At 35.9% G+C, this 26,778-nt stretch overlaps 1 protein-coding gene across 2 annotated transcripts in view; it reads left to right on the top strand.

Annotated features, from left to right (window-relative positions):
• The window catches only part of dgkb (diacylglycerol kinase beta), a 72,706-nt gene that overhangs the window by 20,361 nt on the left and 25,567 nt on the right, over positions 1 to 26,778 (top strand). For both annotated transcript variants that reach the window (XM_023331437.1, XM_005799434.2), the window contains 13 exons: positions 56 to 130; positions 1,104 to 1,223; positions 3,842 to 3,959; positions 5,306 to 5,394; positions 5,688 to 5,804; positions 6,077 to 6,175; positions 8,298 to 8,399; positions 11,599 to 11,672; positions 12,189 to 12,263; positions 15,026 to 15,111; positions 16,533 to 16,622; positions 17,762 to 17,922; positions 26,158 to 26,222. In XM_023331437.1, coding sequence (XP_023187205.1) covers positions 56 to 130; positions 1,104 to 1,223; positions 3,842 to 3,959; positions 5,306 to 5,394; positions 5,688 to 5,804; positions 6,077 to 6,175; positions 8,298 to 8,399; positions 11,599 to 11,672; positions 12,189 to 12,263; positions 15,026 to 15,111; positions 16,533 to 16,622; positions 17,762 to 17,922; positions 26,158 to 26,222 — 1,271 coding nt within the window. The remainder of the gene's footprint in view (positions 1 to 55; positions 131 to 1,103; positions 1,224 to 3,841; positions 3,960 to 5,305; positions 5,395 to 5,687; positions 5,805 to 6,076; positions 6,176 to 8,297; positions 8,400 to 11,598; positions 11,673 to 12,188; positions 12,264 to 15,025; positions 15,112 to 16,532; positions 16,623 to 17,761; positions 17,923 to 26,157; positions 26,223 to 26,778) is intronic.

Here is a 26,778-nt window from a genome sequence, read left to right as displayed (position 1 = left end):
ATATTGGAAGGTAAATACTGTATTTCTATTCCTGTAATGACCGTCTGTGATGCAGGAGCTGGAGCACATTATCTCCCAGATGATGCACGTAGCAGAATACCTGGAATGGGACGTGACGGAGCTCAAACCGGTAAGAACAACGTTTTGCCAGAAAAATACATTAGAAAACATGCTTCAATTTAGAGGTATTCTGATGAAAACTGTGGCACTTCTGGAAAATGCATGCAAAATTTTGCATTTTGCATGCATTCTTGATATTTACAAGAATATAACATTTAATTTTGTGCATATACTCACTGGAAAAACAATTCCAGAATAAGTATATATTGTATTCTACAAAACATGTACCACAATTACTGCCGTTTTCAATTAAATTAGTGTAATCAAAGGAATTTAATAACTTATACTTACATTTTTAAAAGTTGATCAGTTACTCAGAACCTTAAATTAATATCATGTTTTCTGTATCGATGGATAAATATGATAAATATTAAATACATATTAAGAACATTTTTACTGGAGGTTCCAAAAAGTGTGGATCAAAAATGTAAATTATGTGCATGATATGTAAGGTTTGTAATTACACTAAATCAACTAATGTGACTCAAAATATTACTGTATTGTGTTCTACAAAAATTATATAAACACAAAATTATACCAAGTATTTTTGATCTCGTTTCTAGTACCCTTGAAAGAGGACAAAACTGGACTTTTTCATCAATATTAAGGAAGTTTTCACTTAAAACAAGCTCCTATTTCTTACTGAAAAGTTACTTCTAAGTTAGTTTTGTCTTATTTCAAGTTTACTAGAAACTAGATCAAAAATACTTGGTATGATTTGGTTTTGCAGTGTATGTACCACAATTATTGGCGTTTTCATTGAAATTAGTGTAACAAATGGATTTCAGTAAGATATACTTCATTATTATTTTTAGTTTATCTGCTTGTTGCGGGGCTAATGCGGGGCTTTCTGTGTCGTTGGATGAATATGAACTATTAAACATAGTTTTAGTGGCAATGCCAAAAGGTGTGGAGCAAAAATGTAAATTATAAGTGTGACGTTTCAGTTTGTAAGTGAAAATCCAAACTGTTTTATGTCACAGATCCTCCAGGAAATGATGCATGAGATCGACTACGATCAGGACGGTACGGTGTCCCTGGGGGAGTGGATCCAAGGAGGCCTGACCACCATCCCACTGCTGGTCCTGCTGGGTCTGGAGACGGTGAGGTCACACAGAAACCGCCTGCATCTGCCACTGATAACACAGAAAAAATTAAAGAAAACCTGAATGAAATCTGCAAAAGCAGGTAAAAAAAATACCACTTCTTGGTTATCAGATGGAAGCTAATATTCAAACATACTGAAGTTTTGCTTAATTTCTTAAATTTTCCATCATTTCTCATTTTCATTTGACACCATAAGGGCGCTTAAGAGAAAATTACCTCCTTGGTGTGTCATCAAACCTTTTAATCAGTGTTTAATTGTTGCTTTTAATTTATTGCCACAGCTACATCAGATATTGTTTTTTCTCAATAATGCAAAAAAGAAAAAACAAAAGAAACAGTGAAACGTTTGACACCGTTTTAAAAACACATTCATAAGACAATTATTTAACACTTTTCTTAAGAGCTTGTGTATATGTATGTCTTACACCTTACAAGTGTAAATTAGCTTTATTATCCTCACCTCTCCTCTTTGTTTAACCTGATTTCAGATCCGTCCGGCAAGGTGATTATGTTAATTACTCTAAATTTGACACATCGTTTCTCTAATTACATCATGTAAATAGTAGTAATAAGAAGAATAAAGAGAATCACACTTAGGCATATGTTTCTGTTGTAGTAGCTTCATGTTTGTGGTGTTTTAGTGGATTTTTCCACATCTTTATGATCTATTACTGTTAAAGTTTTTTCCAGCAACATAAAGGAGTCTATATTTATAGTTTACACACTTCTTTTCTAATTTCTCTCCGGATCAAATGTGATTTTCTGTGTCTGCCTAGTTTTTGAACTTTCAGTCCTGCTCCATCATGCTGTAAGCTATTAAAGAATCATTGCTGAACTGTTCCAGGTCTCCTGATGAAGTTTGAATTTGTTTCTTTATTCAGTCTTCAATCTTCTTGGTGAGGAATTGCAAAGAAATTGACTCTTAAATAAGAAACAAGCCTATAAACTGCATCAGGAAGCTTCACTGCTAACTCAACGCTAAATTCTTCGAGATAGCTTTGTTTTTCTTCCACTTTTCCCTAACAATAAGAGGGAAGATTCATCACACAGTCGTGCAAAATCAATTTGCACACTGTAAAACATTTGAAGGTGGTTTAACTTGAAAATGAAAGTCCACCTGCTGCCTTGAAAATGCAATTTAAGTCAACAAGAAAATTGTTTTGTTTTTAACTCAGAAATTAAAGTTCATAAAGTTGATTTAACAACAACAACATTGTTTTTTAAGTTCATTAATCTTGAACTGTGAGTTTTAACTTAATGCTGCAAATTAAACAAATAATTATTTCACAATATGCAAGAAAAAAACAGCCGTCACCTTGTTAAAGAGCCACATTTCTCTATTATCTTCACTCACAATATCAAGTTAAAAATAACTGCTTGTTTTAGTTTAGAATAATTTAAATTCTTCCTTCAAATTGCATGAACAAAATTTCTGATCTGATAGTGAATTTTGTTAAACATCACAATGAATTCTGTTCAAAACATTTAGTGTGAACAGGACATAAAAATAAACATTTGCCTTAATAAAACACAAGAGTCACATCGATGTAACGCACGTTCATCTCAGGATACAAAACATGCCGCTAAGCATTCTGGGAAATAGTCCCCACTCTTGTCTTTTTCTTTTTTCAGTTTTTTAAGTTCTAACCAAAAAACTCTAGTTTCTTTAACTCTTGGAGGTTTAACAAAATTAATAAAAATCTAACAAAACTTACTGCTGTAAGTTTATCTTTCAAAAACTCACACATTTAGGTTCAGAATCTAAAACTCACTACATTTATTCAACTTAAAGAGTAGAAGATAGTAGACACAATAAATGTGGCTCAAATGTTTTATAGTGCACTTCATGCAGAATCCCAGTTTGTTGTTGCTATTTTTTTTTTATAAAAAAGGTTATTTGCTGCCTTTCTTATCAAAGGATACTCATCTCTATGCATGCAGAAGTTCACACACACCTGCTGCTAATATAAATGACCTGGTCAGATAGCATCGTGGTTATTCTTCACCATTCTCAGTAAAAGATGGTTCCAGTTCTAGCTGGTGTTTTTTACTGAAGCCTCTTTATTGGAGCTGAAACTTTCACATTTTTGATCATTTGAGAAACTGCAGTTGCTGCACATGAGGTCATTTTCATGCTAAAAAGATTATGGCTGCACACGTTGTCTGCTTGCCATTACTTGCACAAAATTTTTAAACTAGTTACATTTTTGGAATAAATTAAATTTCCCTTTTGCATAATAATTTGAATACAATAAAAAGTATGTACAAAAAAGAAAAATTGCATTAGAGAACAACTTTCTTATACAAACTCTGAGGGTGCAATCCTTACATTGTCCACTAGATGGCTGCATTTCTCTGTCTTCATTTAAAGTCCCAACCAGCGCTCGTTTTTTTATTTATGAATGAATGACTGAATGAAATATTTCTAATAATTGAACTCAAACTGAATTCAGTTTCCTACAGAATCTTTCTCATTGCTACTACAGCAAAATAAATAAATAAATAATGATAATAATAATTCACTGTCTTCCACTATAAGAAACACATGGAAAAGCAATAAAGCTCTTACTGTTGTTCATGATAAAGTAAGTAATGGATGTTTCTGTTTGTTCAGAATGTAAAAGATGATGGGCAGCACGTGTGGAGGCTGAAGCACTTCAACAAACCCGCCTACTGTAACCTGTGTCTCAACATGCTAATTGGGCTGGGGAAGCAGGGACTCTGCTGCTCATGTGAGTCTGTCGCCTGACGCTCAGCATTTCATCTCTAAATACACAAACTCATCCGTTGTTTGGATGCTTTGACATTCTTATTTGGTTTCTAATAAAATCCTCCCATCTGAAAACAGAATGTTTTAATGCCGTAGCTTATTCTCACACTGATGTTTATTCAGAGGAGAAAATTTATGTTTGGATTTTTTTTATTTATTTATATTTTTTACATGAAACCATGCTTTCATTTTGTCAACATTTCTCAAGGTTGGATCAAACAGAGAGAAGGATTTCTGGATATTATTGTTTGCAGAGTTCAGGATTCTTACTGATTCTCTCATCTGTTGAGGTTTTCTAATGATTTATGTACAGGAACTAAGGCTGCGTTCGCACTGCAGCCTAAAGTGACCCAATTCCAATTTTTGTTTTGCCATAATGCAACCTGTATCTGATCTTTTCATGACAATCTGGTGAAAACTGTCTGATGAACCCATTTTTTGGGGGTTCATCAGACAAAAATGAGTCGCATTTCTTTCAAATGTGACTCAGGCCACTTGGGTTTTCAATACGCATCTGATTCAAATGTGACCTGAATCTGAACGGTCAGGTCGCATTCATCCGACATGAACGACATTGATATTTTACAAATGTCACTATTCTGCGTCCTGATACGCACAAGCGGGAAGAAAATCAACAAACATGGTGGGCTATAACGAGGAAGTTGTTAATCTGCTGGCTCTGGTCAGACAACACCTTCAAATGTGTAAGTTACGCTCCACCGTTAGCATCCATGTTTACTTCCGCAAACATTGAGCACTTCTTCTTCTTTTGTTTGGCGGTTGGTAAAACACTGAGCATGCTCTGTATGTGTGACCTTATTGCGCCCTCTACTGCGCATGCGGGACACTTTTAGGTTGTTTGCAGTTCACACTGGAGAACACAAACAAGCCTCATGTATTTGGAAGTGTGAACAACAATGCCAAAAAAATCAGATTTGATAAAAAATTGGATTTGGATCACTTTAGGCTGCAGTGTCAAGCCAGTCTAAAGCTGTTGATTTTGATGTCCAGTTAGCCATTTCTGTGCTGATTTAGCAGTGTGTTTGGATTGTTAAAATTTAGTATTTATTTGCAGAAAAATAAGGAAAAAGATTCAGTGCTTTCAGACCTCAAATAATGCAAAGAAAATAAGTTCATATTCATTTAGAAACAACAACACTAATGTTTTAACTCAGGAAGAGTCCACAAATCAATATTTGGTGGAATAACCAGGAGGTTTTCAATGGGGTTCAGTGCAGTGGGCTCTTCATTTTTTCCAGAGGTGTATGAATTTTTATGGATCGTTTATTTTATTCTGCCTTTTATCAGTTTGCAAGTATACGGTCCATGAGCGCTGTGTGGCTCGCGCTCCACTTTCTTGCATCAAAACGTACGTGAAATCCAAGAAAAACACTGAGGTGAGTCCTGACAATGATCTTCTGCTGCAACAAATATTACTCAATCTATTATTAAGCATTGCTTATTACCAGGATCATATTTGAACTCTAAAACACACACACCATTACTCGTTTGGCCTCTTGTCTTCCTTTTCTCTCCTTTATTTCTCGTTTCCTCCTGATTGTTTTCTTTCCTTTCTGCTTTCTTTAATTGCCGTGTCACTTCTACCTTTGTATACATCTTGTTTTTCTGCACCACGTTTTTTTTCTCGCTGCTTTTCCACCCAGTATGCCGTCTCTCCTCCTCTTTGCAGGTAATGCATCATTTCTGGGTGGAGGGGAACTGCCCCACCAAGTGTGACAAGTGTCACAAAACCATTAAGTGTTACCAGGGCCTGACTGGGCTCCACTGTGTGTGGTGTCAAATCACGGTAAGCCACCCCTCGCTGAGAGGCAGCCACCTCCTCATTATATTCCCACTGCTTCTTGTTGTTTAGGCTTTCATTTTGGCACCTCTGATACCTCACAAGTCATTTCGCCAATTTACACTCAGAAAACACTTGTTTGCAGCTCTAAGATAATAGAAAATAAGACGGAGACGGCGACGTGTGCATTTGCAAATAAACCCTGAAAACGCAGCTGAAATATTTATTTCTGTTGCCACTAGTTTGAGGTTGTTAATAATAGCTTCCACCTCCTCCAGCTCCATAACAAGTGTGCTTCCCACGTCAAACCTGAGTGTGACTGCGGACCCCTGAAGGATCACATCCTGCCCCCAAACTCAATCTGCCCCGTCGTCCTGGTAAGACTTTGCTTGTTCTGGTCAGCGGGCCTCGAGGCGGAGAGAGCCTTCGAGACCTGATGATCCAATCATCAGACCTGAGTTCTCCTACTGTGCTTCGAAGTGGCAGCAATTTATTTTTTAGAACTTTATTCTGAAAATTGCACAAGTGTGTTTGAAGTGGATAAAAGTGTTCCACCATAACACAATTTTCTTTCTAATCAGCTGCAGATTTCTCTTTTATTTTGGAGGAAAAATAGTTAGATTTTCACCTTCAAATTGGTATAGAATAGACTTTATTAATCCCCAAGAGGAAATAACTTATTTGTTGACAAGCAACTCCATCTAAAGTGTTAAATATTAATAATACAAATATAACCATAAGAGATAAAGTTTATAAAATATTCATATGTATATACAAGAATGATGTAAATAATGCGATATGATTGAATATGAATAAATAATAAATAGAAAAACAAAAGTTAAATAAAAAATTAATAAATAAAAATTAATTCAATAAATATGTACTAGATTCTGTTGTGGAAATTTTTCTTTAACAAAGAGGGAGGAAAAATTGTTTCAAAATCCAAAGAACCAGAGAAAGAATATATTTTAATTGATATTTATTCGAAGTCTCTGCCCACTGATCACAGTCAGGAGAAAGAGCCTCGAGAAGAACACAGCTTACAGTTTCATAGGGAGAGTTTCATTCCATTCATATAGTTTGATAATCTACTTGGTTACAGAACAGATGGCAAGCACACGTATCTTCTTTCACTAGGGGAGTCAAGCACATCATGAGGGTGCATAGAAGAAACAATTTAATAACTTTATTGAAATACCAAGGCCCAAGAAGTAGCTTCAGAAGACATTCTCATGAGCACGTGCTTTACACAAGTATCATTATAATGTTATGCATTGTTTTACTCATAATCATGTAGTAATCTTAAAGTTTTCCACTACAATTCACAAACCAAATTACACTAAATTCATACAGATTCAACTAAAGCAGCAAGAAGGAATTTGACAATAATTTGAATAGAATAAAATATACTTTATTGACCCCCAAGGGGAAATTGCTTGTACGCTGAGAGCTACTCCATCCAAAGTGTTGAATATCGGTAAATACAAATATAGTATTTTTATATCAGGTTGCAGTTACCTTTATTGCCACAAGCACAGAAGTGACTAACATTAAGGAAATTTATTTGATTGGCAATTATCTGCTAATATATATGTGACACCTTATTGAGGAAAGTATTAAGCCCAACTTCTTTGACTTCTGTGGCTATTTTTCTTTTATTGAATTCTGGTCTGTTTTAATCCTTTGATCTGCACCAATATTGCCACCAGCTTTCATCAGGGGGTATTTTTTTTCTTTGTGATCTTACATAAATTGCTATGGTTTTCAAGCAATGTGTCAGAATTTTTCAGAAAAATTCAGACTTTTTTTCTCAGAATTCTGACTTTAATCTTGCAAGATGAAATGTTAGTATTCTGAGAAAAAAAAAATCCAGAGTTTTAAAACTTTTTTTCTTTTTTAGTGCTCTTAATCCTCTTCCACATCATTGTGCAGGGTTTCCACGCAGTAGTGAAAGGTAATAAAAGATTAAAAAAATTAAATGAGCTCCAATTAAGACCAGTAAAAGGTAGTAAGAATGCAGGCCAGTAACTAAAGGTAGTAAAAGGTAGTACATTTTTCATTGATGCTCACGTATTGTCTTAAGTTTATTTTACTAAAATCTGTATAAAAAATTATAACTACCGTACTGGCAGGACCTGAGCTGTCACTGATAGACTCCAAGCTGCTGTGCGCATGCGTTGTGTTGGAACCGCCTAACGTGTTGAGACTAACTAGTCATTTTGCGCTTCGCCATGGGAAAATACAAGTTTTCACAACTTTGGCTCGATGATCTGAGATTCAAAGATTAGGGATGACCGAAGTTGAAAAGTAAAACATAGCAAAAAAAAAGCATAAATTAGCAGAAGCAGAAATTAGTATAAAATCTGAAATAGTTGAAAAGTAAAACAGCAAAAGAAATGGCATGAATTAGCAGAAGCAGAAATGAGTTCTGATATCTGGATCTTGTTTTGTGCTGCTGTTTGGAGTCAAACCTCGAACCGTTTTGCTGTGTCACTTCAGGAACGGCAGTCGACTCTGAGAAAGGACTCCAGGTCCAGTCAGTCGAGTCGAGGAAAGATGCAGAGGGCGAACTCTGTCACAGTGGACGGCCAAGGACTGCAGGTTAGCCTCACATCGGACATACTGTATGTCTTGGCTTTTACTGACATTTCAGTACATAAGTACAAAGAAATTCACACTAAAATCACCCAGTAAATGTGTGGCGATCAGTTAGTTTCATTATTGTGTCAAGAATTTGTTATAAAATGGTTGAAAATGAAAAAACATAGATTTTACCAAAGGAAATGAGGATTATTAGAACTCAATACCACCGTATATATTCATTGTAAGGTCTTGAAAAATGTGCTTTCTTTCATTGCAGCACCTTAACTGCCTTGTTGCTGAAAAAGTGCTATACAAATAAAACTACTTCTTCTTCTTAATTTTCACATAAAAAATATAGAAAAACCCAACCTTTATTGTGAAAAATGCTCTTCAGGAAGGGAAAAAAGCGTTCTTCTCACTAACTTGAATGTTTCCATCCCTAAAAATTCCCACAAATAATATAAAATAAAGTAACCGAGGCATTTTTTAATTTATACTTTACAATTTTTCAGTGGAGTAATTGAAATGATCCCAGTCACTCTTTAAAATGGGAAGGAACATGATTTATAAGCAAGTCTTATGTGTGATAATCTTATTAAATCAGGAAATGGCAACTGGAAAGCAGCTAAACACAAAATTATTTCTAACATTTTATGCATCTTTATTCAGGTAGCTGACAAAAAGTTGAGTAAAGAGTGTAAAACAGATGACGTCTTTATAACCAATCATATGTCACCCAAACTCATTGAACTTCTGATCCAGACAAAGTTTTAAATCAGTTAGATTAGAGAAGCTACAGGTGGTGTAAAGACAGCGATATCGCCTCTAATTATCAGCATATCAAGCCAGTTTCCTGTCGAATCTTAAGATTTGATGTGAGCCTCTGCAGTTGGTGAACACCGCCAGTCCTGCTGGTAATCAGCATCATCCATAATCAACATCCTGATCCTGTGCCAGCACGCCGCCGATGGAAACCCTGCCGCCGTCTGCGGCGAGCGTTCATCTGCGCGCGGCTTTAGGAAAGAGAAATACGATGAATCAAATCCCGGCCACATCCATCTCTGCCTCTCGCTGGCTAACCAGCGTAATAATCAAGATTATTATTTATAATTACAGGAAGTAATGGATCACTCTGGACGGGACAGGGAGCTCATTAATTCACCCTCGGCCTGCTGGGATAGCAGACAGGGGGAGTTAAGTGCTTCATCTGTGTCAGGGAGAGCACTGGGCAAGTTGTTGCAGGACAGTTCAAACGGGGCGTGGGCCCGAGGCTCAAACCGAGTCCAGAACCTCAGGCAAACTGGGAGATTATGTCTGATCATATATTTGAGACAAGGTATCATCACATTATACCCACAACCTCTCACCTATGAACTTCCTTGATCAAGTTAGGATGGGTCTATAGATCAGGGGTGTCATTTACATTTTGGGCCAAATCAATAATTTATCAAATTAAATATTATTGAGCATCTTTTCAGTCTCTCCAGAATTTTACAATTATTTTGTTATTGTGATTTGTAAAAATCAAAGTGCTTGTGGTACTAATTTTGAAATATTTGCGCTTATTTATGTCTGTAAATGCAACTTTTTATTACTCATTGTATAGATCATGGACTATAAGCTGACATCAATTCAAGCCGAGGCAGCTGTTTAGTACAAGTAAGAAAGTTTTTGACAATGTTTGAGAAAAATCTGAAGTAAACTCCCAATTATGTATTAGTGCAAAAAAGTAGGGGGATTTGTTGATTTTTTATCGATTTCCATGATAATTAGGAAGAAACTGGAGGGACTGATTGATATAATTGGGCATTAGACAGATAAAAGCTGCATTAATTTGATTGATAACATAACATTTAAGCAAATGTAGTGTTTTCTTTAGAACTTAGAGGGCCATATAAAAATCTTTTGCAGGCTGAATTTGGCCCAGGGGCCTCAAGTTTGACACATGTGGTCTATAGGCTATACAAAACATAGTTTAGGCTATACAATACTTTTTTTTTTTTACACAAAATCATTCTTAGATAGTGAGATTTTAATCTAATCAGTTCTGTCCTTTTTGAGCTCCTTTCAGAATGAGGTGTTTTAGAGCCTCTTGTCACTTTAAATCCAAATAATCTGCTGCTGCTGCTTTCCATGCCCCCCAACTCAATGTTGGGGGGCAGAACTGGAGCCTCCTGCACAACCAACATGAATAGTAAGTCAACAACAAAAAACTTATCTTTTCTAGCACCATTGTACAGTGCATACAAAGGTAAAATCAGCTGACCAAACGTGCTGGAGCTCTGCTCTGGTTGCTAGGTCACGGCGAATCTGACTCAACGATCAGGAGGTTTAGGAAACGATTCGATTTCCACTCACCAGAAAACATTAACTATTTTTTAAGCACTTTGACTGTTTTTAGAAGCAGTAGAATAACATAATGTACAAAAATGTGAATTTTGCCTAATAAGCCCCCTTTAATATTTGTATTATTCCAGATGTTTTGTGAACATCAGGGGACAAACAACATCACAGAGACTTAGAAACACAGCAGGGAGCAGATTGATTCTAAAATTATTTCCCAAACTCTGAATAAATAAAAGAATTTTAGCCGTCATACAAAAATCGAGTATTGCACAAGTAGAAACCTACCAAGTCATATGCATCCACCTAAACTGACAGACTGGACAACCAAGAGCTCCATGGTAAGTCTGGAGGAGCTGCAGAGATTCACAACTTCTGCCTGTTACACATTTCCAGGATGAAATGTGTAAAAAAAATCTGCAAGAGGCTGAGAGGAACTCTTATAGGTTTTTATATCCTTTTAATACAATATCAATATTAAACATATAAAATACAGTAATGTTTGTGGGTCAGGGTGTTGCATTTATGCAACATTTTCCATTTTCAAAAGGTTTGTATTAAGATTAATTCTTTTGAGCTTAACCTAAAACCCATTGACAACTTTTAAAACCCTCTTTCTCTTTTAAATGGACTGTATAAATAACATTTCAAGGGAAAAGTTTAGGTTTCCACATAGAAGACTATAGAGCGCTCCCGCTCCCGGGCTGGACCGGTTCACAGGAAATCTGTGCAGAATGCAGGCAGGCAGTGCAGCACTTGGAAGTGCCATATATACTTGATAAAATGTCTGAGGGATACGGCTTGAAAGTGAATTCCTGTGAAGCATCCTGCAGTCTCCAAACACCGAGGCTTTGTTTTGACATCTTCCACACAGATCACAACAATAGAGGGCACTCATCCTCTGCTGGTGTTTGTCAATCCAAAGAGCGGGGGCAAGCAGGGGGAGAGGTAAGTACACAACCTGTCTCAACATGCTACAAGGGGCCTCTGAAGCAGCTACAGAGGGGAGGAAGCAGCATGGCCACGGGGCTGACGGCTGCTTTTTGACTTAGTCAAATAAAAACACAATCTGATTTACCTAAAGTGCCGGCCGCCTCGGAGAGAAACTCCTCTCACTGCCGGCTTCAGTCCCTTTCTGTAACCCAAGGCTAATTGGGTTATTACTGAAACATATTCATTCACTTCTTATTATGCCGGCCCTCATCTGTTTAAATTATGAGATCAAAATATGACTTCAGCCAGTTGATATAATGAAATTGAAATTAAAATGAATTAGTCTTTCTAATGGTTTCTCCTCAAGGGGACTTTAGACATTTTTCCGCCTTGCTGCCCAGTCCTCCGGGGTGTGGGTCTGATCAGAGAAGCTCTGTGTTTCCCCCCATTCACCAAGTCAGCATGTGACGGAGTCAGCTATTACACTTTCTCACTGCTTTGTTTCCTGATTTTCTTTTTCTTTTCTATTAGAATTTATAGAAAGTTCCAGTATCTCCTGAACCCGAGACAAGTGTACAACCTGGCCAAGAATGGACCATTGTCGGGGTACGTTGGAAAAAACCTTGTGCTAAATCAATTAGCGTTTATATTCATTTCCATTCTGGCAAAAAGAAGGCATTGTGGGACTAACTCTGAGGTTAATGCTAATGCAGATTTTAATTGCTATTGGTTGGTGTTTGCACAGCAACCAGTCCAGGAGCGCCATTACTTTTTTTTGACACTGATTGGCTACATTCCCAAGAGAGAGATAAGGAAGTCGGTGGATGTTAGCTTATGATGTAGTGCTAAGATGATTTTCTCTGTGTGTATTAATGGATATTAAGGTATATTTGATGTTTCAACTAATAAAGTAGGCAGATATAGGTGGATTTTACACTGCAAGAACACAAAATCTTAAGTATTTTTGGTCTAGGTTCTTATCAAAACGTCTTGGTACACTTGAAATACGACAAACTAGCTTATAAGTAACTTTAAGCAAGATGTTGGAGCTGGACTTAAGTCCACAATAATATTGATGAAAAAGAACTAGTTCCATTGGCAGATTATTTGACTTAACAAGACATTCTCCTCATGTTATAAGTTAAATAATCTGCCAGTATTTTTCATCAATATTAAGGAATTACTAATTTAGAACAAGTTTTCATATCTTGCTAAGATGTTACTTGTAAGCTATTTTTGTCTTATTTCCACTGTACTAAGATATCTGCAGTAAAAACCTGGTAACATTTTGTGTTTTTGCAGTATTGTCCTTAAATGTTGATGCAAATCCCATTTTAATATTATAAATGATAAACAAAGACTCCTTACAGGCCTGTCACAATAAACAATAAATCAATTAATCGTATGATGTTTATTTGCATAACTTATTGTTTTTCTCTTTCTACCAAAAACTGGATGACAAAATTCCTCAGTCTGGTGTTTTAGCCATTTTTTAGGTCAATTTTGTTTACAGACACTTCATAAGTCATTTTATTTGTTGTTTCTGTTGTTTTGTTTATTTATTGTGGATATATAAAATGTCTTCCAGTTCCAGGATGATTCCAGTTGGATGATTTTCAAAATCATCCACATGATTTTGAAAATTTCAAGTTTATTGATCTTTAAGAATGCGTGCATAATTATGCCATTACCATTAAATTACTTTAAAATGGTCTCAAAATAACATTATCATTTATTGCAATAACTAATGGGATAATTTATTGTCCAGCAAAATTTGTTGTACTGAGAGGCCTAACTAATTATATTTGGAGAAATGACACATTTTAAAAATATATATTTGTAATCTTAACAGAAATGGATTGCATTTAACTAAAAAAAAAAAAAAAAAAGACAATCCATTTGTCATTCTGCTTACTCTCTGTTGTTGCTCACATATAATGATCCCATCACATGCAAGAGAGGCCTTTAGCATTACAGCCTCCAGTTTCTCCTCCCTCACACACCCAAATGAGGTGAGTTCACATATAACACATCCTGGAGACGACCGTACCGAGCCGGATCCGCAGACAAGTAGCGGCTCTGTATGCATAAGACTATATGAGAGCTCATGACACAAATGACTGACGGATGCAGAGTGGGTGAAGCTCTTGCCACACAACATGTGATCACGCATGCAGACACGCAGCTCGCCACAGCCCGGTGGTGTGGACGGCGCCGGGTCCCCTACAGTTCACGTTTGTGATTAAGAAAATGAATGGATCATTTATATGCAAGAGGCTCCTTCACTTTGCCGCCTGCGTCCAGCAGCATTCGGGACACGCAGGAATTTCTCGCCGCCGTGCTACCATGTTGTTTGGCTTTGATTAGACCTGAAAAACAGCATCTTTTAGATTCATAAAAAATAAATAAACAGCAGCACACCGCTGCTTACAAAAGGATCCAAGAGGCTTGAACTGCATGTATGAGAAGACAGCCGAGTTTTCAGCACCAGCAGTTTCATTTTGTTAATTTTCCTCTGATGAGAACCAAAAGCATCATCTGGTTCTGGATGCAGAGATCCTGACAGCATACGCGATGACCTTCCCCAGTTATAACCTAGTTAATATTTTGCCAAGTGAACTCACCGCAGCTCACATTAGCAGGGTGAGCAGTCACCATCGGACACTGCAGCCCAGGCAGCCGCGTACACTGCTGTCAATTAGCTGCCTTTCTAATCAAATTACAGCAAATTAAGTGTTTGTTTCTTGGTATTTAAATATCCCCAAAGTTGCCTTTCATGTTCACGGCCGTCTGTTTTTGTGTCTAATGTGGTTTGTGGCCCCAGTTGGAGAGTAATTGAGCGAGTCATTTACCCGCCATACGAGGCAGTGAGGCTGGCTCATTCAGTTAGGGCTTTGTTATTGTGAAGGAACGGAGGAAGTTGGACTGAACATTGCCTGTCATGATCCAATTAGTCCCTGAACAGACAGTGTACCTCACTGAATGAATAATATCAATGCGACATGTGTTTTTTTTTTCTTTTTTTTTTAGTGAGATTAGGTTCAGTTTACAGTAAAGTAATATGCTATTTAAAAAAATATGTTGTTTAAAATCTCAAATACAAGAAACTGTAAGAAAAACTAAGATGTTAATGGAAGAAATCTTAGGAATTTTGAATCATTCTTTAATGTAAAAAAATTACTTTCCTGCTAATCACCGAAATAAAAAGATTAGGTTCAGTTTACCACTTTGTCTTCTAAAAATTAGAGGACAATTTTTTAGAGTGTCCTCTAATAAAAGGACACTCGTCCTCTAAAAAATAGAGGACAACATTTTTTAGAGGGCAATATAAATTTCTGTTTCAAAAACATCAACTTTTATCATTGCAGTTTGAACTTCTTCCGAGATGTTCCTGATTTTAGAGTATTGACCTGCGGAGGAGACGGCACTGTGGGCTGGATCCTGGACTTTATTGGTACAAATTACTTATTTTCAAATATTTTGTTGAAAATCCACAGAACATTTTCTTTCAAGCATTTTCTGTGATTTGGGGGAACACAAGAAATATTGGTAAATTGTCGTTATAGTGGAAAAGGAATGCTTAATCTTTAAATATGTTGTAGTTCAAAAAGTTGGCCTGATATTAACTTTTGTTTCACATTGTGCTTGTGTCCAAATATAGTTGTACAGAAATGAAAACCATTGACTGAATTTTGAGCTCTATTTTTCACAGCATAAGTGTATATTTAACTATTGTGGACACCGATAACTAGAAAAATGAGTTGCTCTGACCATAAAGCACTTTTCATAAACATTATGACATTTAGCTGAAATATGCTAACTGCTAAATTCTAGCGCTAGACTAAAGTCTATTCTATCTATTCAGATTTTATTTGTCCTCGAAAGATTACAACCGTCAAGCACCAATTTAGTTTTGACGTAATTTATTTGTCATGTTATTCGCGTAGATGTTGTATTTACCTTCACATCTTGTTCAGTACTGCCCATGTTTTATGTTGTCCCTGCATGGTTCTTGTTTGAAATAAAGTTATTGGTGAAAAAAAGAGAGCACGTAAAGAGAGGAAACGGAACTGCTGAAACGGAACATTCTTCGCCCCCTTCAAAATAAGAGCATGAATATAAACAGAATTCTTACCAGAATGTTGTCGGACATTCTGGTACTAAACATTTACGAGTTTAGTAACATGTAAATGTTCAAGTACAGCACACACTGTATGTTTTTTTTATATAACTTTGTAATTTTGTGTTTTTATTACTTAAAGTAAATATACTTAATTGATTAAAAAAAACACTTGACAATTATTCACGGTGAAAATAATGCACCTTATACTTGAATTTGCCTTACATTTCTATAAGAATGTGTAGTAATCTATGAAACAATAGCAAAACAACTGTCCATTTCCTTTATTAGACAAATTTCATTTATTTTTATTGGTTTTTGGAGTCTCCGTTGCTCAGCCTTCAATGGTAAACCATCATTTATTGGTCGTATATAAACACCTTGAACGAGCTCTGTGCTGTCAGTGGTGGCCAAATAGGATGATTACGTGAAAGAGGGAAAACGACATATTAGTCATCACTTAGAAAAAAAAAATCTCTCCTCTGTTTGTACTTGAAGGTGTGTTACTTCTTCATTCTCTCTAAAAATTGCCTCAATTTTTTTTTATCAATCAAAACAATGGTAGGTAATAACCGTCAGGCAAAATGTGGTTTTTGAAATTGGCTGCACAACTGGAAGTCCATATTGACTTGTTTTTACAAGCAAAGGTGCAAAATGGATTTGATTTGTTCGTTACAAGTTTGTGTTGTGAATTTGCCCTCTGGGTTTGACCTCTTGTTTGACACACTGTTGTGATTTTTGTCCCACTGCTCCAGATAAGGCCAACCTGGACAGGAACCCCCCTGTATGTATACTTCCTCTTGGCACGGGCAATGACCTGGCGAGATGTCTGCGATGGGGAGGAGGTACTGGACACATATCAGGGAATAATTTGCTTTGGTTTCGCCTAATGCACTTTTTTAAATAGAGGAGAGATTTGTACTCTTGATTTATCATATAAGGATGTTAGGAAAAAAAAGTTCAGAGATCAGGAAATACAAAAAAAACCTAACGGAGTGCAGCATTTAAGAAATTAAAACTTTCTGTCATGCACTGATCAGTCATAACCTGATAATTATAGATGTGTTTTGTTGATTTATGCAGAAATGTCTGACCATTTAGGTCACTTAAAAATGTAATTATCACTTGAACAATTATCTTGTATGAATATTTTAAATCAGTTTTGCAATTTATTAATTAAAATGCGAGTGTTTATGAGCGAGATGCTTGTTAGTCCCTCTTACACGAAGCATTTAATTTTAGTCATACTCTTTGGAAGTTTTCACATTTTCTCACATTAAAATCACACTTTAATGTATTTTATCTGGTTTTTATTTAATAGAAAAACACAAAGTAGTGCAAAAATCTGAACCGGAATTAAACAAAATAAAAATGTGAAAAGTGTGGCAACTGTTTGCATTCTGCCCTTTCTGAGTCAACACTTGTTCTTACTGTTACCACAGTGATGAGTCTCATACAGCTTTGTGCATCTAGAAACTTGATTTTATGTTTGCAAAGTCGTTCAAGCTTAGTCAGATTGGATGGGCAACATCTTTAAACATCAGTTTTTTAGTCTTGGACTTTGACTGGGCCATTCTAACACCATTCAGTTGCATTGCTGACTGTATATTTAGGACAGTAACCTTTCTTTAACCCTGTCTGTCTGCTGCGTTCCTTAGTGTTTGTTCTTTAATTTTTTTCTAACAAGCCTCTAAAGCCAACACAGAACAGCTGGACTAAATTACGGAGAGTGTTTTTATTTCTGAAGGCAGTTGACTGCACTGGATTTTACTTAGCTGCATCTGATAAAAGGAGGTTAAATACAAATGGGCAGAAAAGCTCTGAGTTATTTTTGTTAAAAGTTGTGTCTTTTTTTCTTTCATTTCACATTTATGCACTACTATAAGATGCTCTTTCACATAAGGTCCTGATAAAATGCATCCATAACATGTGAAAATGTTCCTTTACCTGTTTTAATTTCTCGTCTGTCTTGTGCTTCTCTGAGGCTATGAGGGCGAAAACCTCCTGAAGATCCTTCGGGACATTGAGAACAGCACAGAGGTGATGCTGGATCGCTGGAAGATCGATGTGACATCTGCTGACAAGGAGGAGCGAGGGGACCCGGTGCCTTACAGCATTATGAACAACTACTTCTCCATAGGAGTGGTGGGTCTTGACACTCAGACTGTACATACGTTTTATTTTAACAAGTTCCACAAGAAAATTATGATAAAAATCAGATAATCTGTGGTTTTTGATTGAGATTAATTTAGTTTTTGACGGGTGAGAATGAAAAGTGATCCTGGATGAAAAAGAAATAATTGATCTCCTAAAAATTTGTGTCAAACCTGAAGAACTGTTTCAGACTTGGAAGTTTTTGATATTTACACTAAAACCTGTGTTTCAAATCAAATTGAATTTTATTTGTCCAGCACATTTCACTTTGACCTGCCTTGTTTCAGTAACACCTCTATCTTCCTGGTTTCAGTAACAAGGCAGGTCAAAGTGCTTTACATCACAAAAACACAAAAAACCACAATTGAAACATTATATTTTTCCAAGTGCCGTCATTACACATCAAAATGTTGGTCAGCTTTTTCAATTATTGTAGCACAAAAGCAACTCTGATCAGGTGGGTTATTAGTCTTGACTCAAAGGAACTCAGATTTTCAGCTGTTTTACAGTTTTCTTGAAGTTTGGTCCAGATTTTTGGTGCATAGAAGCTGAATGCTATTTCTCCACCTTTGGTTCTGGTTCTGGATCTGGATGCAGAGCAGAACCAGAACCAGAGGACCTGAAAGGTCTGGAAGGTTGATACAATAACAGCGGATCTTTAATAGGGAAGCACCAATTTATCGGCGCCTTTTTCCTTAAGTTTGAGAGATCGGTGATCAGCCGATACTTACATGTGAAGCCGATCTTTTCTCCCTCTGCAAGTCTGAAAATCAGCTACTGTCCTCTTCTGCTCTGCTGTGAGAGAAGTTTTACTGACAGAAGAGGTCATGTCTGCACATTTGCAGTTAACAGTTACCCCACTCTTACCAATTCAGCAACTTTTTTGCTATAATTAGCAACATTTCAGACAAAAATTGGGTGTCAGCCAAAATCGGAATCAGCAGGCCAGGCTTTTTAAAGATCGGTTATCAGTGATATACCAAAAAACTGCAGTCGGTGCACGCCTAATCTTTGTGGTGAATTGTGGTGCAAAGCTGTTTGGTGATTTATAAACTAACAGTATTTCAAAGTCTATTCTCTGAGATACAGGGAGCCCGTGTAGAGACTTTAGAACTGGGGTGATGTGCTCTATCTTCCTGGTTTAGCTAAAATGTGCAAATATCAGCTTTTCAAGACTGATTCCTATAATTTTGTTTGCACATCTTTAGGATGATGTGACATTTTTTAGATCTGAGAGAGACAAAAAAATGTCAATATCACCTATAATTAGGGATGGGATGTTTTTTTTAAATGCAATAATTTGAACAACAACCAAGGTGATAAAAACACATTAGTTTGTAAAATAGTCTAACATTGAGAATGACAGTTTTTGCTGAATATAAAGTCCAACAATGCCTTTATAGACATCTTATAGGTGAAAGGTCAAGGTGTGTATGTGCAGGTGGGGGTGTGTGGGTGTGGGTGTCGGGGTGCTCTGCAGAAGTGTAACCAAAGCAAACATTTGTAAAATAAAATATAAAAACACCTCCATCAATATTTGCATCTGCTATTAAAGGTAGAATTTAAAAAGTAATACATCGCAGCGCACACACAGCAACAGCATAATCATTTAATTTATTTGTTTTGAGCACATGGTTAGCACGTGGTTAGGCCTTTATTGAGATGTGCTCAAGCTGTAACCACCTCTGATCGATAAATAAGCCTTGTGTTGCATCTGCGTGGGGTTACGGAGCCGTCGGCACCTCCTCTGTCCATCTCTGGGATAATGACTCTGATTTCACGTAGCTCATGTTAGCCATTACCCATAAATGTCAGGGGGAAATATGGTAATTGACATTTGCAGGTGTCTGAATGGATCCACTGGGGGTTGTGAGATTTGTACGGACTGTGGCAGAGACATAAGTGATTCATGGCCTCACAAATGTTAGTTGAATAACACCTCCATCCCGGGTCCACTAATGACCATGTTTGAGGATAATAAAGGACAGGTCTAGTTAACATTGTGATAGAGGAGACCAATGGTTCCAATCTGTCTTAGGAAGGAAACATATGGTGGTGTCTGCAGGGGGGAAGTGTTTACAGCATTTTCTGAGGTTTTATTGCAATAATTTCCTCCTGTAAATGCCAAAAGTTACTCATTTTTGACTGCACTTTACAGTAAATGGTTGACGTGAATGAAAAAGGTGGTTCAACTGGAGAAGAGAAAGGGCATCAACCAACTACAGATTGAAAATATTAGATTTTACTTTTTTTAACATTAGAAAATACGTACCTTATTAGCACTAAAAGTTAATTTAAAACAGTGTTTCTCAAACGTGTTCAGGTCCACTTAACCCATTTAACAAAACCTCACATACCATCTAACTTTACATTGCACCTCAATAATCTTTATATATGACCAGGTTTTTATTCTAATTTGATTTAGAGAAATCAGATCTTCTGACTAAATTGATTTTTTTTTTTTTTTACATTATCAGTTCATTTCCGTTAATATTTCTCATCCAAAAAAAAGGTTTTAGAATGGAAAATTGTTTTCTAACATTTATTTAGTTAAATATTACTAACTTGGATTTCTGTAAATTGAGTAATAAACACTGATGAGGGTAAGTACATGTAAATTAAACATTTCATCTTCATCTCTCCCCGTGCTCGTCACTCATTGGTCCAGATTCTCAGGAAACCAATCACAAGTGGTGCATTTTGCATTCATAGTTCAGAAAGTTAATCTGATTGAGCAAAACCAATGTGATTTTTGGATTCAGCACATCAAAATTACCTTAAAACAGTTGAAAAACCCCTGACAATATTTTGGCTGTTGACCAGTGAAATTAATGATGTAATTCTTAGTTATTTTAAAAATTATTTTAAAGTAGTCTGAATTTTTAAATTAAAAAAATATGATTATTAACTTTAATAAAATATTTAAATTTTAATATCTGAAGATTCCCTTTTAAATCTGCTGGCAGCTTTCATGTAAATAACAGCTAGAAGGTAAAGAAAAGACTCATTATTTTCTTTAGTGAGTGAAACTCGTGAGACTGTTTTGATTGAATTTGAACTCCAGGGAAAGGATTTGGTTAAAAAAAGAGCTCATGTAGGTTAAAGGTCAAATTACGCCGGTCTCTCTGGCTCATAAAGGCTTTCTAAACTAAATGAGTAATTTATTCATATTGATGAAAAAGTACTAGATCCATTGGTAGATTATTAATTTATAACCTGGGAAAAATGTCTTGTTAGAAGTGAAATAATCTGTACCATTTTATCAATATTTACTTAAAACAAGCTCCTATATATCACTGAAAAGTTGCTTGTAAGTTAGTTTTGTTTTATTTCATATGTACTGAGATATTTGCACCAAAACTAGATCAGAAACGAGACTTTGTGTTTGTGGATCAGTACCCAGCAGGCGTAATGATGACAAATGAAGTTGTTTGCGGGGGATTAAGGAGACTTTGAGCTCTCTATGGATTTGGGTGTGATATAATATTTTCTATGCATCAAATTTTCTCCTTTTTATTGAATGTGAAAAAGACTACAATAAAGATTATGAGGCAAGTGAAGCTAGTAATTACTTTGGAGATTATGCAGATGAAGAGAGAATTGCTTCTGCTGGATTTCAACACATCAGCAGAACCAGCCAACATGGACGCCGAAGGTTTCCAGTTTGGTGAACTGATTTCAGTCTCACACACTGTAAAACATTTGAAGGTGATTTAACTTGAAAATGCAATTAGAAATTCGTTTTGGTTTTAACTCAGAAATTAAAGTTCATGAAGTTGATTTAACAACAAGAGATAAGTTGTCTAAACATTGTTTTTTAACTTCATTAATCTTGTATTATGATTAATAATAATCACAATACATGATTATCGTTAATCTTGTATGATTAATGATACAAGATTAATGATAATTCCATAACTTCCTATTAATTTATGGGAAGTCATTTCTTCCCATAAATTAATGCTGCAATTTAAACCAAATAATTAAATTTGACAATATGGAAGAAAAAAACTGTCCTAACCTAGTTAGAGAGCCGCATTTCTCTATTATTTTACTCACAATATCAAGTTAAAATAACTACTTATTTTACTTTAGAATAATTAAAATTCTTGTTTCAAAAATTCTGACCTGATAATGAATTTTATTAAACATGAAAATAATTCTAAAATAAACATTTGCCTTAATACAGCACAAGAGTCAGATCAATGTAACGCACTTCCGTCTCAGTATACAAACACATGCCGCTAAGCATTCTGGGAAATAGTTCCCACTCTCTATTTCTTCTTTCAATTTTTTTAAGTGCTAACCTGAAAACTCTAGTTTATTCAACGCTAATAAAAAGTTAACACAACTTACTGCTGTGAGTTTATCTTTCACAAACTCACAAATTCAGGTTCAGAATCTAAAACTTTGACTTAAAGAGTAGAAGGCAGAAGACACAGCTAAAAGCGGCTCAAATGTTTTACAGTGCACCACGTTTCTTTCATACGGAGAACCGTCTTTTTTTTCTTTTTTGTCTCCTTTATGTAAATTCCTTCACCCCAACCTGCCACAGCCCAATGGGACGGGGAATTAATGGCGCCATCCCTTTGGGAGGATGTGGAAGTGACGTGAAGTGTAATGATCTCAATCAGGGCCAGGGGTGAGAGACAGAACTAATCACTGAGCGCGCTCCGCTACCATAATGCAGTCAGGCCCCTAATGACCGCGGCTCTCCTGTCAAAGCCATTACTCTCCTCTGTGGTGAAAGGCACATCAAACCGCTGGGGCCCACTCATAATTGGACTAAACTTTGAGCTATGAGAGGACATTACACATGTCCTGTATTAATTTGGGTGCCAGATCTTTACATTGGTAATTATTTGAGTGAATGAGTGAGATTCTGACGTCTCACTACGGCCCTGCTGGAGCTGAGGTGGAGTCCAGAGTGGATAAATATAACACGCTATAATTTTACAAACTATTTTAAAATTGACTCACTGGACTGTGACAAAGGTTTTGATCAAATTGTATGTTTTCTGTATTTAAATTCTTTATTTATTTACGATCATTTTCTAAGTTTAAATTTAATAATTTGTACTTGAACAGAAAAAAAAATATTTTGAGTACAACTAAGTATATTTCCAAGTTTATCTATTTATTTACTTACATATTAATTGTCCCATCACTATGTGTAAGTTAATGCATTGAAATTAACTTAGCTTTGTGTTTTACAAATGTGTGTACAACAGAAAACTGTATTTTCTGTTGTACAATTTATTTATTCTTTTATTGATTAGATATTCCCCAATCTTAATTTGATTAAATTCAGTATTTTCCTTAATGAAGATCTTAAGTTCAAGTCAGTCTGACATATATTTAGTTAGTTATTAAATCATCTATTTATCCACAATTAATTACCGTAGATTTATTTAAGTCACAATTTGATTGTGTTTATATATATATATATATATATATATATATATATATATATATATATGGGTGTGTGTGTGTGCTAAAGTTTCTGTTATGGTTCATTTGTATTTAATCTTTTTTAATTATATAATCTGTATGTGTCATAGGATGATAAACAAATCATCCTTATATTAATCAATTAATATAAGTTACTACATTAGTAGCTCTTCATAAACTGTATCTGTGGATCTGTATTTGCTTTTTGGTATCTATTGTTGAAATATTTGTATTTGTTTCTGAATTTAAAACCAAATTAGCAGAAAACGCAGAAAAGTTATCACTCATTTTTGCAATTTATTGCATAAACACACATTTATAAATGCTATATTTCTAAATGCTACTGTAAATTACAGGTATTTTTTAGTTATTTTTTCTCTCGTGACATTTTGTTTATTAATTTACCTCAAAAGCGCAGTGAGATGACAAAATCAGTGGTTAAAATCAGTGAGCCCTGCTGCAGAGCCACAGCTCTGCTTGTACACATCTCAGATAATAGACCTTAAACCAAAGGGGAGACATCCTCTCCAAGCTTTTGCTCTCTTGTTTGCAGCTATTGTCCTGTTTGTAAGAAAATCGAGTTACAATCTCTCAGATACATCCATCACTTCACCCTTCTGGCTCGCGTTGGAAGCGCGAGGCGAGTCTGCAGGGATCTTGAAGAAATCTTTTGGTCTTCTGCTAACAGCGTCTTGAAAAGACATCAAGAGACGCCATTGATTTTTCTCTTTTGGCTTCTCCTGAATTTCTGTACAGAGAGCTAGCAGGGGGTCCTCCCTGTAGGTGCAGTTTCAATAGTGCCACTCAAAACGGAGCGGGTCAAAACAGATTGCTTTAGCAGAGGGGGGAGAGGGAAATAAAAAAAAAAAAAAGACCGAAAAGTTTACAGGAACTTTTTTTATTCGCTCTACCTTGAACAAGTTTGCTCCATTCGGTTTTCCACAAAAGGCTGTGCCAGAGTTTTTCTGCTGACATGGACTTAGAAGTGTGAATTAAAGGAAATTTCTGGTATTACCTCCTTCAAGCTCATTATATTTGGTTTCACACTGTTGTGGGCTTCTTATGAATTAAATAAACTGCAGTTTTTCCATTTTATGTGGCTGACTCCTTGTTTCCACTCACAGACGCTGTGAGTTTGTGTGTACAAACTTTTAAGGCTCCTAAGAAGTGTTTGAACAGAGCGAAGTTGTTTTTGCCAGTTTTTTGTGGCTTGGTTGTTTTGACGTCCATCATGACGGACTGGGCGGAGTTCTGGAGAGCGTGATGTCACGGGCAAAGGGTCAACATATATATATACATAGGGTTTTCATCTCTCATGCTCCTGAGTAATATCAGCAGTTCATCCATTCACCCATCCATCCATTTTCTAACACCCTTGTCTGTAAAGGAGTGCTGGTGCCTATCTCCAGCTTACGAGAGGCGGGGTTCAGCAGTTCATGTTTATATTTAATATTTTTCTTATTTTGGTAATAAGTATAATATTTATTTTACAATCAAGTTTGTCCTTTATCTGCTTTGTGCTCCTCCATCCACTATCAAAACTCAGAAAGCTGTTTGCAAATATGTCAATTGAAAGTTAAGTGGAAGGAAAACGTGCATTAGAAAAAACTACACAACCAGCAAGGATCAAGAAGTTTGATCAACAAAGTGACCAAGCTTGAGGAGTCATTATAGATATTTTACATATTTATGCATTGTTTATTTTAATTTTTACAGTGCCATGCTAAAGCATTTATCCTTCTTGAATGTTTCAATGTTTTATTTTTACATTAGTACCACAAATGTCAATGTATTTGTTTGGGATTTTATGTCAGAGACCACATGAGAGCAGTGAATAGCTGTAAGGAAGATGGAAAATGAAACTTAATTCTTATTTTTGTGAATGAAAATCTGTGTGTTTGTATCAATTCCAACCTAGCTGCAGATATTTTAGAGTACGTTTCTAGAAAGTAAAATTTTTGGTTCTTTCCAAAATGCTACAAGCTCAGTCGGATTGATTCTGATCCTTTTTACTTTTCTGTTGAAGAAAAACGTCATGCAAATCAAAACTTGAATACAACAACCTTTACAAAACTTATGATGGGGTGTCTTTTCGCCCCAAAATAAATATAACAAAAAATATCTCAACCTCCAACATATGAAATGTCTCTGATTGCATTTATTGCCTCAGGTTACAGAGAACGAGAAGCGGAGGATGGGGGAGGTGGAGAGTAACTTACAGGAAGAAGGATGGTAAACAATTTGGTCGGCAGGGCGATAACAGCATCCTGTAAGCTTAGTTGGGATCTGTGATTACTCACAACATGTGTTAAATTAATTAACCCGTATGGAGACAATGTGCTGTCTATAATGGATCTTCAGACCCTTCATCCTATAGAAGCACAAACAATGAAAACCTGGTTAGTTAGGATGCTACTCAACCCGTCAGTAAGACTTTTTGTTGTCATTTGATACTTTTTGAATTAGTCCTAAATAAAAGAAGCAATATTTTCACATAGTGATATGAATGTTTTCTTGTTTCTTCTGTTTAATGTATCAGATACCCACACAAATGTTTATTGTCAAAGAGAAATGTTTTTTCCGGGGTTTTTTTTTTTAGGTAACATGGAGTTGTCAGATTGGCTCCATTAGAAACTCGCGTCTATTTCAGTCAATTAGATCTGTTGTAATAAAGTTAAACCAATTTACAGTTAATTAATAATTTTACAAGGTCACTTTTTCATACAAGCGAGGTTTGTTTAAAGTACCATCACCAAATTCTTGTCTCTCTTTCAGGATGCATCTATTGCACATCGTTTCCATGTGATGAGAGAAAAGCACCCTGAGAAATTTAACAGCAGGTACGTTGATGCCATTTGACCTTGTAAACATTTTTCCGCATTTAACTAAATTACAATAGTGAAGACACAAGATAAGAAGCATAATGACAAAAGGTTGAAATTAAGCTTCTTAGAGTAACCTTGGTTCTTTAAAAGTTGTAAAAACCAATTTTTGAGTTTATTGAGAGTAAACTTGGATATTGCTGGGTTTCAGATGACGTAGCACCAACGTCTCCCAATGCAGGTGGAGGGCCGGAAGTAAATGCAGCCCATTCGTTTCTGTTGATCCAGCACCAAAATGTCTAGAGTTTGTGTCCTGTACGGTTGTTGCAACCGTTCTAATAGAGAGAAAGATAAACGTTATTTTCGTGTTTCGAAGGTAGTTGGTCAGAAGGGAGTTAATTTAAAAAAACTTACCAAAAAAAGAGGAGAAAAGTGGATCAACAATCTACAGCTAAAAACAGGAGGTGCAGAAACTAACAAGGCCAGAGTTTGTAGCGACCACCTTCTAACAGGTAACGACCGCATCGTTTAAATTGTATTTTCAGATATTTTATTGGACAGTAGTTACTTAGAA

The sequence above is a fragment of the Xiphophorus maculatus genome, chromosome 3 (genome assembly GCF_002775205.1).
Source record: "Xiphophorus maculatus strain JP 163 A chromosome 3, X_maculatus-5.0-male, whole genome shotgun sequence".
Lineage (NCBI taxonomy): Eukaryota > Metazoa > Chordata > Actinopteri > Cyprinodontiformes > Poeciliidae > Xiphophorus > Xiphophorus maculatus.
Note: the sequence above shows the minus strand (reverse complement) of the source record. Positions and strands in the feature narration are given on the sequence as shown.